The sequence below is a fragment of the Pituophis catenifer genome, unplaced genomic scaffold (assembly GCF_029215685.1).
Source record: "Pituophis catenifer annectens isolate HBS135680 unplaced genomic scaffold, rPitCat1.0.hap2 SCAF_8, whole genome shotgun sequence".
Classification (NCBI taxonomy): Eukaryota; Metazoa; Chordata; class Lepidosauria; order Squamata; family Colubridae; genus Pituophis; species Pituophis catenifer.
The window spans coordinates 11,271,285-11,289,993 of NW_027256888.1; the positions used below are offsets into that span (position 1 = coordinate 11,271,285).

General features: G+C 36.6%; 1 protein-coding gene across 1 annotated transcript in view; it reads left to right on the plus strand.

Annotated features, from left to right (window-relative positions):
- Window positions 1-440: 440 nt before the first annotated feature.
- FRYL (FRY like transcription coactivator) overlaps window positions 441-18,709 on the plus strand; it is a 132,098-nt gene continuing 113,829 nt past the window's right edge. Inside the window, exon 1 of the mRNA XM_070948879.1 lies at window positions 441-659. Coding sequence (XP_070804980.1) covers window positions 500-659 — 160 coding nt within the window. The 5' untranslated portion in view covers window positions 441-499. The remainder of the gene's footprint in view (window positions 660-18,709) is intronic.

The window sequence follows — 18,709 nt, forward strand, 5'->3', positions numbered from 1 at the left end:
ACTGAATGGATACTTAGCACAGAGTATTGGAAAACTTGGTAACTATATTCATAAGGGCCACAAACATTTCACAGTGATAACTCTTATCTTTCGAGTGCAGAAGTATACTCCTCCCTTACAAGATAAAACTAAAACTTCCAGCTAATTAGGTAGAAACATATTTTATATGTATGCATGTTGTACGTTTTATGTTCTTTAAATTATCATTCCGTTATTTTTATTGGTTTATGTTCACAGTTCACAGTCTCAAGAGTATTTCTAATGACTGGGCTGCTTTAGTTTGTTAAAATGTACATCTTTAAACTTTTCTCAGTCGTTAGCTTGCTGGTGTTTGAACTGCGCACCACCCAAGTTTAGTATGACATCATTATGTAAAGTAGCACAAACAGACCGGCTTGTAAATGTTCTTCAAGGAAGTTTGCACAAGCATCTAGACTTCTGCTTGTGGCCATTAAACGGAAGACTTTAATCCATGTTCTAGGAATGGTAAAACTCAAGCATGGATTTCTTTAAAAAAATTGTGCCTTCTGTCACGTCAGATGTTGGAAGTACGGTCTGTGAAAATTCTCCGAAACTATTGAAAATGAGGCGCATCAGTTTGTTTTCGTTAGGACAAACTTTAGATGAAGATGACATTCATGTTCTGCATTCCAATTACAGTATGTATTGATGTGCCTTGATTATGGGGAATTTGAGGGCTAGTGTAATTTTTAAAAGATAGTACTATTATCTGAGCTACGGCAATCAGTTTTCCTGCCTTGAAAATGAATTTGTGTACCATCTGCTGAAGAGCTCATTTATTTAAATGGTACTCAAATCATACATCCTTCTGTGAAAGGTATCTGGCTGCAGTTTGTAAATTACAAGATGTAATGTGGAAAGTGCAATGTATTGGTGCTGAATATAGTATTCTTTTTCTGTTTTGGTTTTGTTTCCTTGGGCTTTAGGGCCTAAAATATTATTAAAGCCCAGTTTGTGCATTTGTTCTGTGCCAATCAAAGAGTTGATTATTTTTATTGATTATTATTGCTGAGCACATTGTAAGCCGCCCTGAGTCTTCGGAGAAGGGCGGCATATAAATCAAATTAAAATAAAAAATAAAATAAATAAATTTTTATTTGGAATGTATTTTTAATCTATTTCTATGTATTTTTTATTTTATGCTTTGTTAGCTGTCCAGAGTTATTTGATTAAGATATCCATATACTTTTAAAAAATAAATATTTTATAACTTTCAAAACTTCTTTAGTACAAGAAAATGGAAGTCAACTGAGGGGATTACTGAAGTAAATACAAGAAAAATTTTCCATTTGTATTGTCAATATTTTGGGGAAGAGAAAACAATTTACATGGCTTAGGACTGGGGTATCTACGAGACCACCTTCTGCCACCAGTAGCCTCTCACCGACCAGTATGCTCCCATAGAGAGGGGCTTCTCAGGGTGCCGTCGGTCAAACAATGTCGATTGGCGGCTCCCAGGGGGAGAGCCTTCTCTGTGGGGGCACCTGCCATTTGGAACGAGCTCCCCCCGGAGATACGGAGAATCCCGGATCTGCGCACTTTCTGCCGTGCCCTCAAAACATTTTTATTCCAGCAGGCTGGCCTGGCCTAACTTCCCTTTTAAATTGCTTTTTAAATTTGTCTTATAAATTGGGGTGTTTTAAATTTGTTTTGGGCCAAAGTATTTAATGTATTTTAAATGGTTTTTTAACTTTTTTACTATGTGTATTTTATCTTTTGGCTGTTCACCGCCCTGAGTCCTTCGGGAGTAGGGCGGTAAATAAATTTAATTAATTAATAATAATAATAATAATAATAATAATAATAATAATAATGAAGATGATGATGATGATGATGATGATGATGATGATGATGATGATGATGATGATGCAGTGAGAGCTATAGTAGAAGGAAGAATTTGGTAATTATAACCCCCTTTTCTTATTCTAAGAATGCTTGCACAGTTTAACTTGAAGCATGTTTCTCATAAATTTAAGAAACAAACAAGGTGAACTTGAAGTATTAGTTCATGAAGGCAGATATGATATAGTTGCCATTACTGAAACCTGGTGGGATGAAATTTATGACTGGAATGTACTGATGGAAGGATACAAACTATTCAGAAGAAACAGACCTAACAAAAGAGGAGGTGGAGTTGCATTATATATAAAAGATCACCACATCTCTACAGAAGTATACAAAACCAAGGATGAAAATCTCCTAGACTCCATATGAGTCAATATAAAAGAGAAAAAAATGACATTGCTATAGTAGTATATATATACTACAGACCACTCAACCAAGCAGAAGAAATAGATGAACTCTTTGCTAATCAATTAACAAATGAATGTAGGAAACATACCACAGTAGCAATGGGAGACTTTACCCTGATACAAATGGGAGACAAACTCTGCAGGAAGTGGGAGATTGAATTTAGCTGTCAATTTTGTCATCCAAAGGTAGATAAATAGAGGAAAAGCTATACTGGACCTAATTCTTACTACTAGAGAAGAAGTGATAGGAGTTGAAGTTGCCGGAACCTTGGGCAAGAGTAACCACGTCATATTGAAATTTAATGCTAACACAAGCAATAGAATATAATTCAACCAGTGTCTTAAACTTTAAAAGAGCTGATTTTAACAAATGAGCCTTGGTAGTACAGTGGTTTAAAGCACCCTGTTATTAACACAGCTGCCTGCAATTACTGCTGGTTCGAATCTTACCAGGCTCAAGGTTGACTGAGCCTTCCATCCTTTCTAAGGTAGGTTAAATGAGGACCCAGTTTGTGGGGGCAATAAGCTGACTTTGTATAAATATGCAAAAGTATGAAGGCTATTGCTTAACGCATTGTAAGCCGCCCTGAGTCTCCGGAGAAGGGCGGCATATAAATAAATAAAAAAAAAACTCAGAAAGAGCCTAAGAAAAATTCATGGATAAAAATGGCAAGGAAGTAACAGGCAGTAGAGAAATGTTAGTACCACTTTATAAATCCTTAGTAAGACCACACCTGGAATATTGCATCCAGGTTTGGTTACCACATTGCAAAAAAGATGTTGAGACTTTGGAAAACGTGCAAAGAAGATCAACTAAGGTGATTAAGGGCCTGGAGACAAAAACACATGAAGAATGATTGCAGGAATTGGGTATGGCCAGTCTAGAGAAAAGAAGGGGTAACATGTTAGCAGTATTCCAGTATTTGAGAGGTTTCCACAAAGAAGAGGGGTACAACTTATTTTCCAAAGCCCCAGAGGGCAGGACAAGAAACGATGGAAACTAATCAAGGCAAGAGCGAAGCAACTTGGAATTAAAGAGAAACTTTCCAACAGTGAGGATAATTAACCAGTGGAACAGCCTTCAGAAGTTACAAGTGCTTTATCACTGGAGGTTTTTAAGAAGAGGCTGGACAGTCACTTGTCTGAACTGGTATAAGGCAATGCTGGCGAAACGTTTCGGCACCAAGTGCTGAAAAGGTCTTGTGAAAATGTTGCGCACGTGTGCGCTCATCAGGGCCGCGCTCTGGAAAAGCTGAACTTCCAAGTTCTAGCGCGCATGCTAGATCAGCTGGCTGGCGTACATGCGCAGGCCAGTTTTCGGCACTGCCGCACACACGAAGGGATCATACTCTGGAAAAGCCAAACTTCCGGGTTCTAGCGCGCATGCGCACCTGACAATCAGCTGGCCGGCGTGTACGCGCAAAGGACAGCTGATCGTCATGTGCGCATTTGCACCAGAAACCCAGAAGACAAACAGGCAAGGCCATGTGTGCTGGGTGACAATACTTCGCGTGCCACTTTGGGCACGCATGCCATAGGTTTGCCATCACAGGTATAAGGTCTCCTGTTTGAGCAGGAAGTTGGACTAGAAGACCTCCAAGATCCCTTCCAGCTTGGTGCTGATCGATTTATTTCAATTAATATATGTTCAGTTTTCTTTTCCTTTTGTAGATAATACACATTGAATAGCTATTTCCTGATGTTTCATCTGATTCTGGTATTGCAAATAGAGTCTAGCTCTGAAAGTGTGGATTATGTTTTTCCTTCTTAAACATGATTATACCAAGTAATATTGTTAATATAATTCCCATTTCTGTTAATCTAATTATAGTATTTGAGTTCTTTTCTGAGGAAGAGCTGTCCAACAGTAAATGACTCTGGGTGGCTTGCAAGTCAAAATATATATTACTATTAAAAATTTAAAAAAAACATTTAAAACTATAATTATGTAAAAAAACAATAAAAAACAATAAAACATTTAATTCAAAGTATACATAAGATCAAGATATCTGGCCCGTTAACATTATAGCCAGGAAGTGGAGCCCTTGGCACATGTGGCACCCAAGACTTGGGAACCTAGCGAGGTTTGTAGAGGCCATTCTAATCTCTGAAGGAAGGATGTTCCATTAAGCAGGGATCACTGCAGAAAAAGCTCACCTTGTAGTTCCCGCCAAATGACATTCTTTGACTGATGGGATTTGCAGGATGCCTATTCTATTTCACCAGCACCTTGAATTGTACCTGGAAAAACACTGGAAACCAGTGTAACTCACGCAGGAATGGTGTTACATTTGCCATATATCTGACATCAGTTATTAGTCACATGGCTGCATTCTGCACCAGTTGAAGTTTCCAAATGGTCTTCAAGGGCAGCCCTATGTAGAGCATATTACAGTAGTCTAATTTGGAGGTTACAAAGGCTTGAGTTACCGTGAGCAGGGCACAACAGACGTACCACCCAAAGGTGTGCAAAGGCCCTCCTGGCCACAGTTGCCACCAGCTCTTCGAACAGGAGCCACGAGTGTAGGAGGACCTCCAGATTGCACACTGAGTCTGTTTGGGGTAGTACCACCCCATCCAGAACCAGAGACGGAAGATATTTGTCTCCAGGGGGCTCCAAATACCCACAGCAACTTTGTCTTGCTAGGGTTGAGTCACAGTCTGTTTTGCCCCATCCAGGTTGCATTTTGATGTCTTCGTTATGAGCTTTTCATAACTTGGTGGGACAAAACATTTGAATGGAATGCAAGGATTTAACTAGCCAGACCCCAGGGGGCAGGAGTATTGAAATCCAGGCATTTGAGCACGTAGGAAACTTATCTTTTCTTTTTAAATTTTTTTTTTCAAGCAGAACAGAATTGTTCAGAGCTATTCCCAAAAGCAAAACAAGGAACAGCGGATTGAAATGAAGTAGATTTTATATCAAAATATTTCCAAATATGTAGAGTTCAACAGTGGAACAGGCTATGTTGATTCTCTTTTGCTTGAGGCGTCCAAGCAAAATCTGGATGGCCATCTGTTGGGGATGCTTTAGTAGAGGATTCCTATACTGTGCTTGACTAGGTGATTCTCATTTCCATTTTTTATATTTTGTGTCTATGATTCCCAAAAGAATTAGCTTCTGAATTGTTGCTGGTCTCAGAGGGGAAGATACCTATTACTGGTGGAGCCAGTAGCAGTCTTCTATAGGAAAGGATACTTTAGGGAGAGGAAGGGTAATATTTTCATCTAGGAAAATACCATGGACATAAACTCTTAATTCCTTCCCCACCATTTCAGTGTCGCATTGCTGTAGATTAACCATGACGCAAATGGCTGTGTTTAATGTGAATGTATTGTTAGTGTTAATCTGAAAAACCTTTTAGTTTGGTTCTAAGTACCTACTGCACATTTGTGAAAAGAATAGTGATTTGTACAGAACTTTTTTCTGAATATCTTTGAACCGTGGCGAGTTTATAATCAAGGAAACTTTGAAAAAAAGTGATGTTTTCCCCCACTTTTTGAATCTTATAGTTGGTATATCTAATTTTCAGGCTGAAATATATGTATGGTGGGATAGCAAAACTGCAGGTGGCCATCTTAAGCAATAAAGTGAACTAAAGGTTTTTAACGTTTATGTAGGATGTAATCTTCCTGGTTGAGCAATTGAGATAAAAAGCATAAAGTATTCTAATTGCTTGGTTGAAGATTAATCCTGTATTTGAACTGTTTAAATGCTGCAAACTCTTGAGTCATTAGACTCTCTCCAATTCAGTTTGCATTATTGCTAGCCAAAAACTACGTGAATTTATGAAACATAGATTTATTGTAGTCTGCAATCCTGCTTTTTAGAATAGTAGACAGAAGCTGAATCCTCTTTAAATTATCTGCTTATTTCTATTTTCGTATCCTGATAATGCAATGAAATGTTCCTAAGGCATACAGTCATAAAATGCTGAATTACCAGTGAAATGTTGTTAGAAGATGGGGACCCGAGACAGGTAACAAATAAAATTGAACACAGAATCTTTTGTAAGAATGTTTTAAATGTGAGAATGTAATTATTGGTTCTATGTGTGAATGGAGTACTGATAAGCAATGAAAAATATTCTGTTAGAATTTTGAATATTCCATTTATATTTATTGAAATAGTGGAGAAAAAAGTAAGCATGAGTGAATGTAGAATAGCACCAATGAAAAAAATAACATTTTTGTCAGATTTCTCTTTGGGACAACAATAAATTTTAGCTCACTGGAAGTTAACAACAGATTTTGTAACTAAGTAAAGGTATAAACTTTAAGGTCTTAACTCGAATAGACTAGTTGCTTTATTGCAGGAAGAAGTTATTCTGCAGAGATCTACCTATGAATCAAGCTCTCTGTACAAATCAACCCAAGGTTTAAATCATAAGCTTCTTTGTTTATTTAAATATTAACAGGTTTCTTAGCTATAAGGTAAAGGTTCCCCTCGCACATATGTGCTAGTCCCGACTCTAGGGGGTGGTGCTCATCCTCCATTTCAAAGCCGAAGAGCCAACGCTGTCCGAAGACGTCTCCGTGGTGATGTGTCTGGCATGACTAAACACCAAAGGTGCACGGAACGCTGTTACCTTCCCACCAAAGGGGGTCCCTATTTTTCTACTTGCATTTTTTACGTGCTTTCGAACTGCTAGGTTGGCAGAAGTTGGGACAAGTAATGGGAGCTCCCCACGTTACGCGGCACTAGGGATTCGAACCGCTGAACTGCCGACCTTTTGATCAACAAGCTCAGCGTCTTAGCCACTGAGCCACCACGTCCCTTTTTCTTAGCTATAGTCATATTTTAATAGTCAATTAAAAATATAATAATACAATAAAATATTCAATATTTTTATTTCAAAATTAAATTCAGGCAACAGTAAAACAATTCATAGCCTTTCCAAAATAATTCATTTTTTAAAATTTCAGAAGGCCAATAATGTAGAGAACAATCTGATTTACGGCACAAGGTTGTTCCATAGCACAGGCATCTCTACTAAAAAATGGTGCCTGCAGCTCTCAGCCCTCCCTTTGCAGTAATGGAGAATTCAAGGCACTTTCTGTTAAGAAGAGCCAGTTGAGCAGATCAAACGTGCTGAAGGGGATAATTCTGCAGGTATTTGAGCATCAAGCCACAAAGGGCTTTTTGTAAGTCAAAACCAGCATTTTAAATTGCACCTGGAAGCTGATAGGGAGCCAATGCAGGATCCAGATCATCAGTGTAACATGTTCCTTTTCATGGCAACAGATGGGATGGCTGTTCTTTTTCATCCTTGAATACTGTAGACATCTGGCCATGTGTACATAATAACCCTGTTTGGACTAAGTATCATAACTTCTGCCTCACCAGCTTCAGTTTTACAGTATCTAGCTAGCTTTTAACTATTTTTTTTTATATTTAGAAAAACAATCTTTTAACACATGAAATTTATAACGATAGTTTCAACTTCTCTAAAATAGAAAATATAGTTGTATCTAATTGCAAATTGTAATTGCAATTGTATATTTTGGTTTCTTTATTAGAATGAAATATTGGATAGGGATATAATAAAGTCTTGCAAACCCCATAAATTAAAATTGCTTATAAATTAATTAATAGTATAAATAAATATTGTTATAGATAAACGTCTTTATATATGTGTTCTCTGTGCGTTTTTCTTTCACACAGATACGTAAAAGAATTATAACGATTTAGAATTGTCTTCAAAATTGAGACAGCAATGTGCAAGAAGCTCACAGCAGTATATATATTTTAACGACAGTAAATAAAGAAGTGCCTTGGGGATTTTCCCATGGTGATAATCTATCTATAGATATATCATTAATTATAAAGTATATTGCAAATATTTTGCATACAATATTAAGGGAAGCTTTGTTTTAACAATGGGTTGTTCAAGAAAGTAAGCCTTTAAATGAACCAAAATAACTGCTCAAGAAAAAAAGCCTCTAGACAAAGAAATGTAAACTAGCCATTTAGGTATCTGATTCCCTTTTTATAAATCACTGTAAAATGGCCTTTTCTGGGGATGAAATCATTTTCCCTCCAGCTATTCTCGGGGTGAAAACTTTCTAAAATTGTCTAGAACAGGAAAGGATTTCTGATAACCTGGACATGGCCTGGCCAATCTGGGTGATGCACCTGCACAGAATTGTGTTGAAACCTTGCAATAATATGAAGAATTTGTTTTGGTGGGATACATTTGAAATGCGGTGGAGAAATGATACCTTCTAGTAGATACTCATTATCTGTTTTGGTAGAGGGTATATAGTTGAAACTTGCCCATATTGCAGATGAATTCCAATGCAATGTTACTGGCCTAAGTTACTTTTCTAGGAGCAATGTCATTAATGACATTGAAATCTGTTTCAGTCACTGAGATCCTCATAACCAGTGATGAATCTGGCAATATAGGTAGTCCTCAACTTATGTAAGTGTGAAAATTGGTCACAAGTCACTTTTTTCAGCGCCATTGTAACTTTGAACAGTCACTAAACAAACTGTTGTAAGTGGAGGACTACCTGTACTGGTTCAGTAATAGCATCCTTTGCTTACTTAGGAGAACATATTTATTTTTCTCTTTCAGTCCTCAGAGGTTTGACAGAATAGCAAGGTTTTACTAACTGCCAAAATATTAAGAGGAAAAAAACTCCTCTCATCCTGGAGCCTCTGCTAGTTCATAAAAGGGGAAGTTGCCATCCTCCAAATAGCATCTGAAACATTGAGAGAATGGTGCTGCGTAGGGCACCCAAAAGGGCAGAGATGGGGAGATAGGTGGGTGGGGATAATTGAAGAAGAGGCAGAAATTCCTACTTATTGACTGGTTGCATAGAATTTGGGACTTGATAAATGGAAGAATAGCGATTCTAAAGTTGGAATCACATAACGTGAAAATGTTTTGTTTGCAATTTGCAAACAGAGTAGCAATAAGAGCTATTACAGTGATTTGCCACTTGAAGTTCTCAACAGCAAGGTGACTAAAAGCTTTGGCTTCAGCTGCATTTCTTTCTTTTTTTTTTAATTTATTTTTTGGTTTTATCTGGGGACCAGTGTGTGTCATCAAGAAATATGAGTATCCTGAAAGATGTCCTCTTGTGACAAGCATGGGAACTTTATTTTTCTTACTGAAGGTCATCTGCATTCAGCAGCATTTCCACTATAGTTGTGCGTCACTCGGAGGCTGCATGGTAATGAAATACTGATGCTATGGGCCAAAACTCTGTTGGTCTGTGAGCAAAAAAGGGATGACTGGTAGACAAGATACACCATCAAAATTACAGCTGCAGCAGCTCTGAAACATGATGTTGAGCCTACAAGACTCTGTGCTTTTTGAAATTAACATTAAATCCCTACTAAAGTTATGGAACAGCAGCTGTAAGTATATTATCTTGGATGAGGCATCCACATCATGAGAGTTCCCTGCATGCTAATTTTTGAATGTTAAGTTGTGCAAAGGCTGACTGTTGTGAGAGGCAAATGGGAGAAATAGTTAAATATTAACAATTGCAGTATATTCTTCTTTTTTTAAAAAAAAAACAAAACCCTGCAGTTTCTGTATATATTTCTGTGTTTAAAAAAAACAAACCGTGGCAGTTTCTTTTAAAGGGAAGTGACAGTTTAAATCCCAGGCTCTGCAGGGTTCTGTGTCTTGTCTAATGCTATTCCATAGTTCAGTTCAGGACAAAATATGCTTTGTAGCAAAATCAGCTGCTTAATGTATTCCGTAGCAAATGTACTGTTTTTAAATGTTAAAATGTGTGTATAATTATATAATTGATGTTAATGTTTTCCAAAGAACAGTTATATCCCAATTCTTGCGATGCATTTGTCTAAATCAAGTAATGGAAGGAAAAAAAACCTCTTGACCTTAATAGCCCCATTGGCTTTGAGGAGCATAGCTACCCTAGAAAAAATTGGAACTCCAGAAGAGAAAGTGGAATGTACCATCCTTTCTAATCAGCATATAAATAGATTTACATTCACTAAACCAAAATAGTCAAAATAGAGAAAAAAGCAGCACTGTCAGAACTCGAGGTTTTGATTTTCTGATTTGCCTCTAAGTTGCTATGACTCCCTTGAGGTTTCAACCCATCATTAGAAAAACCTCTGTTCTAATTTATGTTAAATGCCCTTCATATCACAAATTCAGTTCATTAAATTTTTGAATCTAATGTTTAGATTGCCAGCTGATGAGAAAGCTATTTATAATTGCCTTTCCTTAAAAGTAATTTTAATACGAACTTTTCTATGTAAACCCACAATTCTTTACCATCGAGGACTTATAGTTGAGAGGGAACAAAGGCCAAGGATATGGGTTTCTCCGGGCAGTGACTGGATTTTTGATATAATCCAAAATAAGAGTTATAACCGTGTGCTATCCCTTTTTGCATAGAGTTGTGATTAACAGGAGCACTAGCAGTTTAACATAGTATTTAGGATAAGAATATTTACCAGTCCTTAATATAAAATTGGTCTCAAGGAGGTTTGAATACTCTGTTGGGTCTGCAGTTAAAAAGAATAATTGCTGTTTTCTCAAAAATGAAGGCGTTTGGACAGTTTTCCTGCCAGAGATAGATTAATGAACACCTTGCATTATTGTATTCTAAGCTTCTAATTTTAAATTTTAAAAAAAACCAGTTGATCAACTTAAAAATTTATATATTAAACTAAGGTGTTTCTTCCCCTGTATTCTTTCTACCATAAACAAAATATTAGTTTTGTCTTGTTATTGGAGAATTATAACAATAAGCAGTCATACTATTTATTTATTTGTTTGCTAAGAAATAGCACTGACCAGTGTGGTGTGAAATGAGACATTGTTTAATTTTAACTTGTATACCTTTATGACTTTATCATCTTAGTCTTTCCAGAATTTCTCAGTAATTTTTGTTATATTGAAAATGGAAAGGCACTATATAAATTTATACATATTCTATGATTATATATGCTGAAATGACTGAAGGTATAAACTCAGTAGCGTTGTTCCATCACATTTTTTTTTTTAAAAAAAAGTTTGCTTAGCTGGCAGAATGTTGTGGCAAGGCTAGGCTGGGGTTTGATTGTAGTTGCACTTTTTTCTTTCACTTATAACAATGGAGTGGTATTCATAAGGCCTAGATTCAGGATGCTGTGTCTCTGCCAACAATTCTTTTTGCACCGAGTCGGGAACATTCTGTTAAACTAGCTGAGTATTGAGGCTATTTAACAGTTAAGCTAGCCCTTTATTTCATTCATAAAATTGAAAGAGGGTGGCATTTTACTAATTTTTATTGTAACGTTATCAAAAATGAAATATTGGTCAGAACTTTTGTACCAGCTTTTTTATCAGCAGTGTATCAGCATTAAATTGGTGCATCCTGGGCTTGATTCATTGCTGACTCCTGGGAGAAATGTGATACTGCACTTGTGCAAAACAGGATGCGCCCAGGCTGAAAAGTCAGTATCTGTTAAGCCCATGAAAACCTGAGATTTGCATCAGATAATCAGAATAATAATTATCAGATAGTGGAATGGGAGAGAGAAAGCAAATGATGGTCCAAACAACATTAACAAGTAAGGAGATAGACAGAAAAACACTAAGATAGAGAAAGCATGCTTTTTGTTGTAAACAGTAGGCCAATCTAGGAAAATTTGTGTAGTCCTCATAACAGCATCCATTTGGCAGCTCCCTAGGTTTCCCAACCAAATTTCAGGACATAGCATCTGCCAGCTTTTCCAGGCAACCAGTTATAAAACTACAAGGCCCTTAAGAGACTACCTTCTGCTTTTTTTCAGATACTGAATGTTTTAAAATATCCTGTAAGGATCATGTGAATTAATACAGTCTTTTTATTTGCTGCATAGCAATATTTCTACCTATGAAAAACTCTAAAGCCATTTGAAGAATTAATTAATTAATCTGGAAGTTGAATTTAGGGCTATAGAAGGAGAAGGGATTTATTTATTTTTTGCCTATAACAACAATCCTGTGAGGTAGGTTGGGCTGAGAGGGCGTGACAGGCCCAAAATCATCCACTGAGCTTCGGTGGCTGATTTATGCATTCATGCCTGGGAGAGCATAATCTTTGGTGGAACAATTGTCCTCTGTTGTATTAAAGATCATCAATGCAAAACCATGTGCTATTATCCCATATGTATAATACCGAGAGTCCATGAAGAATAGTGACATGTCATTTTCTTGTATTTATTTTATTTATTTTTGGATTTTGTGATTCTTTTATTCATTTAGAACAAAACAAATGATATTGTTTTGATAAATGATATATATTATCTTTTAAAAATAAATAAATAAATGACTAATGCTTTTATTCTGTTGGCTTTTTTAAAATTTAATTATCCCTTTCTTCATTCTTAGGCCAGTTACAGAAAGAATTCAAAATTTTATATCCAGGGTTCCCAGGTGATCATGTTTCTATACAATTTAGGCACATGCCAGATTAGCCACAGCAATGTTACATCATGCCCTTGAAAAATTACATTAAATATAAACTTATGTGATGAATGCACACGAGCCAGGACAATACATGAAACAATGAAGTATGTTCTTGCACAATTATTGTGTAATATACAGAAATTTATTTTCATAAGTAAATATTCCTGTAGAATATAATAATGGTTTCTGGTGAATATATATTGCATAGGCTAAAGATACAAGACTGATTGTAAATTTTAACTGTGTGAAGCAAATAATACCAAATTCAAGTTCTTATGCTAGTATTCCATGAAAGTTATTACCACTAATTTTCATCTTAAAATAATTATGTATGAAGTGATTGTATAGTCTTACAAAATAAATAGACAGGAATAGCAAGAATATCTTGAAGATTAATCTAAAAATTGGTTGTTGCTCCCAAGGAGCTGTTCATTTGGTGAATTTGACCCTTTTGGAAACAAATGGCTTTTTCCTCTTTTATCCCCCTTCCCTTTCTTTTTACATATTCCCTTTCTGCCAGTTTTGTTTTAATTTTTGCTTGTGTATGTATTTGTATAAGAAAATTGTTTATAGAAAGAGATTGGGTCAATTAGGAAGCAGGGTGCCTTATTTTCTTATTTATTTTAACTTATATCTGTTAACTCAGTGAATACTTTTTTTTTTTGCCTTTCTTTTGCTATTTTTTTTTTAAATTTGATTTATATGCCGCCCTTCTCCGGAGACTCAGAGCGGCTTACAATGTGTTCAGCAATAGCCTTCATCCTTTTGTATATTTTTATACAAAGTCAGCTTATTGCCCCCACAACTGGGTCCTCAATTTACCTACCTTAGAAAGGATGGAAGGCTGAGTCAACCTTGAGCCTTGGCGAAATTTGAACCTGCAGTAATTGCAGGCATCTGGTCTTAATAACCAGCTTAATAACAGGGTGCCTTAGACCACTGTACTACCAAGGCTCTTTATTGTCTGATTGATATATATACCAACATATCTATATTTACCATTAAGCAGCTATACCGGATAGCAGGGGAGAATCCCAAGAATTGCTTTACTTGCATTACGGGTTGATTATAGCGATAAGAAAAAGCATTCTGTGCACAAAGGATTCTAAACATGGTACAATTAGTTGTAGGTCCTCCAGGTCTAGATCAGATATTAATGTTGTGCCAGTTGTATCTGGAAGTGACAGACAAGCAAGTAAAGCCAAAGAGATCACCAGGGCCATCAGCTAAGGGAAGCTGGAGGCACTGGAAAGATGGGTTTATCAGTTCACATGCCATATGAAGGAGAAGAGGATGGTATGCCAGTCCTTCCTTATGCTCTCCATAAGGTAGAATCAAAATGTTCTGTGTTTGGTTCAGCTTTTTCTTGGGATGGTTATAGCAGAACTCCCAAAGCACAATTATCTTCACTTCAGGTTCACATCAGAATATACTTCCAGTTTGTATACATTGCAACCGACATATAATGAATCATTAACAGGCTTCATTTAATAAACTGGTTCCAAATTTATGCTTGCTATTCATGCAGATACACAGTTTATTTTCTGTTTGTTTAAAGTGTTAGTGTAACAAGTCGCTCAATGGTAAGGGTGTTGCCACACCCAATGACCACTGTTGGCTCCTGTTCCCAACTATGAAGTAATCTGGTATTGTTTCCAAGTTGATTATTTTATTTCTAAAATTGCTCTTTTGCTTTACTGGAAGGAACTTGCTCCGAGAAGTGTGTGGTGCATTTTCCACCTGCACTTTCACATTAGGCACAACACAGCTCAACACTACAGAAAGAAAACTTAGCTTTATCTTGGTTTGCAACATAAATTTCACCACATGGCACATACTTGATAAGCATTTTTATAGCAGACAAGCCATATACAGGGACTTCTCATTTTATAACCATTTGTTCAGCGACTATTTGAAGTTATAGCAGTGCTGAACAAATTGTACTTACCCCTGAAGCAAAAATTACAGCGGCACCTACATGGTCATGGGATTAAAATTCAGATGCTTGGTAGGCCGCCTGCATTTAGGACCTCAGAGGACTTAGAGATTGGGCAACTCCCCTCTCTCTCATCTCCCACCTCCCATCTTCACTTTTGGCTTCTCCTGCACTCTGCACTTCCACACTTTGCTCCTGATCTTTTTTATTTATTTATTTATTTATATGCCGCCCTTCTCCGGAGACTCAGGGCGGCCTACAATGCACTAATCTTTGTCTTCTTGCCTCCGCTACTGACCAAGCACACCTGGCCTGGCCCTTCGTGAAGCGGCTGCTGACTGAGCCAGGTTTTCTTGCTGAGGTCGCACTGCCTTTTAAGCAAATTGGCCCTGTCATAAGGTTTTGGAAGGCTTCTGAGGTGGAGTGGAGGGTGTTCAGGACAGTTGGGACTGGAGCCACTAAGCCAGGCTGCGGCTTCTTGGGTAGCATGCCAAAAAAACGTGCTAACTTTGAGAGAGTGCAGCCAATGGCAGGGTAAGTGTCCTGTCCTAGGGCAAACACACAGAGAGGTAGTTACAAATAAATGAGCAGCAAGAAAAACGTCAGTGCAAACACAACAGGCCCACCAGTAGAGAAACAAGTCTCCCAAAGTTAGCACGTTTTCTTTAAAAAAAGTTCCAATCCAAAACGCTGGACAGAAAAATGTTCAGGCTACATTCAAGAGTCAAAACTTTGTAGAAGGTTTACCAGCCAGTCCAGATCCATAATTAAGGTCGGGAGACTTGCAGGCGCAGTGAAGTTACACAGAGTAGGAGTTTATGGATGGTTATTGGCAAAGCAGAGTCTCTCTTAAATGTTGTTCGTTTGGAAAGATGAGGCTCTTTCCTTGCAAGAAACCTCACAGAACTCCTTTGCTCTATTTACCCACTCCACGTGGCAAGTCCTTGCGCTGGGAAGGGAAGGCAGCTCAACGTCTTCATCTTTAGAGACCGGCGATGGCTGTGCATGCTGGTTACTGGACAGCCCTACTGCATCTTCCAGCACCTGCTCATACAATAGTTCATCCAATAATTCTGGAAGTGACTACTCATTGTTGGTCCCTTCCTCTGAATGTCAGTAGGGGGCAGGATGGCCAGAAGGGTAGAGTTGGAGAAGAATTGATGGTTCGGAGAATGGAAGAGAGGGAATCCCTTACCTTGGAAGAACTGAGGCTTGGGAGGGAATGGCTTGAATTGGGCAGGGTCCTCAATTGATGGGTTTCAGTTAACAATAGCAATGGCATTGTGTTTTATAACCGCATCACTTAGTGACAGAAGTTTAATCTCCGTTGCTATTGTAACCCGATTACCTATATGTATTGCCTGTTGTTGAATATAGAAATCAAATCCAGTATATATATATATATATATATATATATATATATATATGGTTCTGGGCTTTTTTTCCTTTCTAACAGCTAGCAAGCTCTAACTGCTAGGTGGGAGACCTAAATAGATCCATTTCTAGCTCGTTTGCTTTCATCAGTAGGCCACACCCATATCTTATGTATCCTCCCTGTAAAGGTACAGTATCAATTTTCTTACTTCTTCGTAGGGTTTATGTGTGTTTTTCTTCTAGCCAGGTTTTCCCTACGTAACCAAGGTTTTTTGTAGCTCCAGCTCAGTAGAATCACATCTACTCAGTTCTGGGCTTTTTTCCTTTCTAACAGCTAGCAAGCTCTAACTGCTAGGTGGGAGACCTATATATATATGTATATAATTCTTGGGATTAAAATTCTAGGCTGCCTTCTTCTCAGTCTTGAGAATAAGAGATACTTGTTCAATATTTATTTTATTTATTATTTATTTATTTTAATTTGATTTATATGCCGCCCTTCTCCGGAGACTCAGGGCGGCTTACAGTGCGTTAAGCAATAGCCTTCATACTTTTGTATATTTTATACAAAGTCAGCTTATTGCCCCCACAAACTGGGTCCTCAATTTACCCACCTTAGAAAGGATGGAAGGCTGAGTCAACCTTGAGCCTGGCAAGATTCGAACTTACTTTAATTGCAGACAGCTGGTGTTAAATTACAGTGCTTAGTCTGCAGAGCTATCCAGGTTTATATATTGTTTCTATCTAAGAATCACTGGTTCCCAGTTTGCCTGGTTCAGTTTTTACGCCATTTCACAATTTATTAGAAGATAACATTGCTCTGTTTATACAGCAGGAATAGTTCACTGTAGATTTAGAAATTTCTGATAATGTTTAATTTGATCACGGGACTTGGATCCCAATTTAAATAAGAGTTGTTGAACAAATTAAAATTTTATATATTATACTGCTAGTCAGTTCTCACATTGATAAAGAAACAAGCAACTAACCAAACAATGAGGAAATGCAGCCTGCCCAGCCCTTAAAATAGCAGCAAACATCCTAACCCATTGCCAGCCACCATCACCATCACTGCCATTGCTGTCGTAATATCTACAGATATCTTGTTTGAAAGTAAAACAATTGCAGGAATTTATTGAGTTGTAGCCTTATTGTTCTTTCTAATAAACATCATTATCAGATCTCTTTTAGACTTGGTTTTTGAATTAACTGTTTTCTAAGTTATTGAAGAAAACACTATTCATCACATGTCCAAAGTCAAAATTGAATGAAATGCACTACGGCTTAGCATAATGTATGAAGCTATTCTCAAAACCATTCTTTGATTAATTGCTGGAAAATAATCTGTGGAGTACACTAAATTTGTATTGAACTGTATTGTTATATAAATATTATATAACATATGGATTAGAGTTCAAAATAATGTACACTGAGTTGCAGATATATTCAATAATTGTGTCTACATATAACTAAACTGCCTGACTGCCCTGTGGTTACAAAGGCAGGCTGTCAATCAAAATTGCAACTGTAAAAAAGAATAAAAGAGATTGGGTCTAGATAGAAAAAAAAAGATACTTATATTGAAACATTTTTCTCTTGTGCTCAGGTTATTTAAGAGTATCTTATTATCAAATTCTTATTATCAAATTCTGAATAGAGAAAGAAATGTGATTACCATAAAATATGCTTATAGTAAATCAAAGGGGAGAACTTTAAAATCTATGAAAACTATAGACAAAGAAGAGAAAGGATATAAGAAAAATGATAGGGCCTATTAGATCATCTCTCATAATGGGTTTTTAGATTTTTAAAAAATGTTTTTCAGAATATCAGAATAGGTTACTGTTACTGTTTTTGCCATCTGGCCTCTACAAAATGCTTTTGTGATGTTGTTGTTTGTTGTTTTCTACTAGGTAGTGTAATCTTGGCAAAAGGTAGTGAACCCCACAAAGGCCAGGTTAGTTTGTATGCTGTCTAAAATGCATACAGAAGCTATTTCTACTTTAACTCAGCAATGTATGTGTATCTATTTACCTATCTATAACTACATCTCAAAGATATTTGTGTTCATAGAAAATTTTATGTCTATTGTGCTTTTCCATTTCCTGTCCTGTATATTATATGCCCTAAAAAAAAGTGTAAGCATTTTTTTTCAACAAAACTAAGCATATTTACTTACCACTTGACTCTTGCCTTTGTTTCATTCTTGGTCTCCTTGAGGTTTTTTTTTTTTACACAATGAAAAGGCAGATTCATGCCCTTAGGAATACTGCTTGTTTCTTAGTCATTGTTACAATGCCAAAACAAAAATAAAATAAACTGGATGATCAAGTGCCTTCTCTTCCTAGTTCTTAATGCATTTACATTCGCACACAGGATTATATATGTATTTATACATACAATATATAACATATATTTTATGTGCTTGTATGTATGTAGATGTATATAACTAGATATAAGTCATATATACAAATGATGTATAGTATATATTGACATTCACTATAATTGGTAAATACATGCAGATTAATACATATGCAGATTAATACCAATATGATTGAATGTAACAATATTTCACTTGTATTTTTCTGTGTTTGTTTTATAATTTATATTTTTATGTTATGAGCCAGTTTTGAGTATTGTATGACCAAAAAGGAAGGATACAAATTTAAAAATAAATGACATAAAACCACACACACATA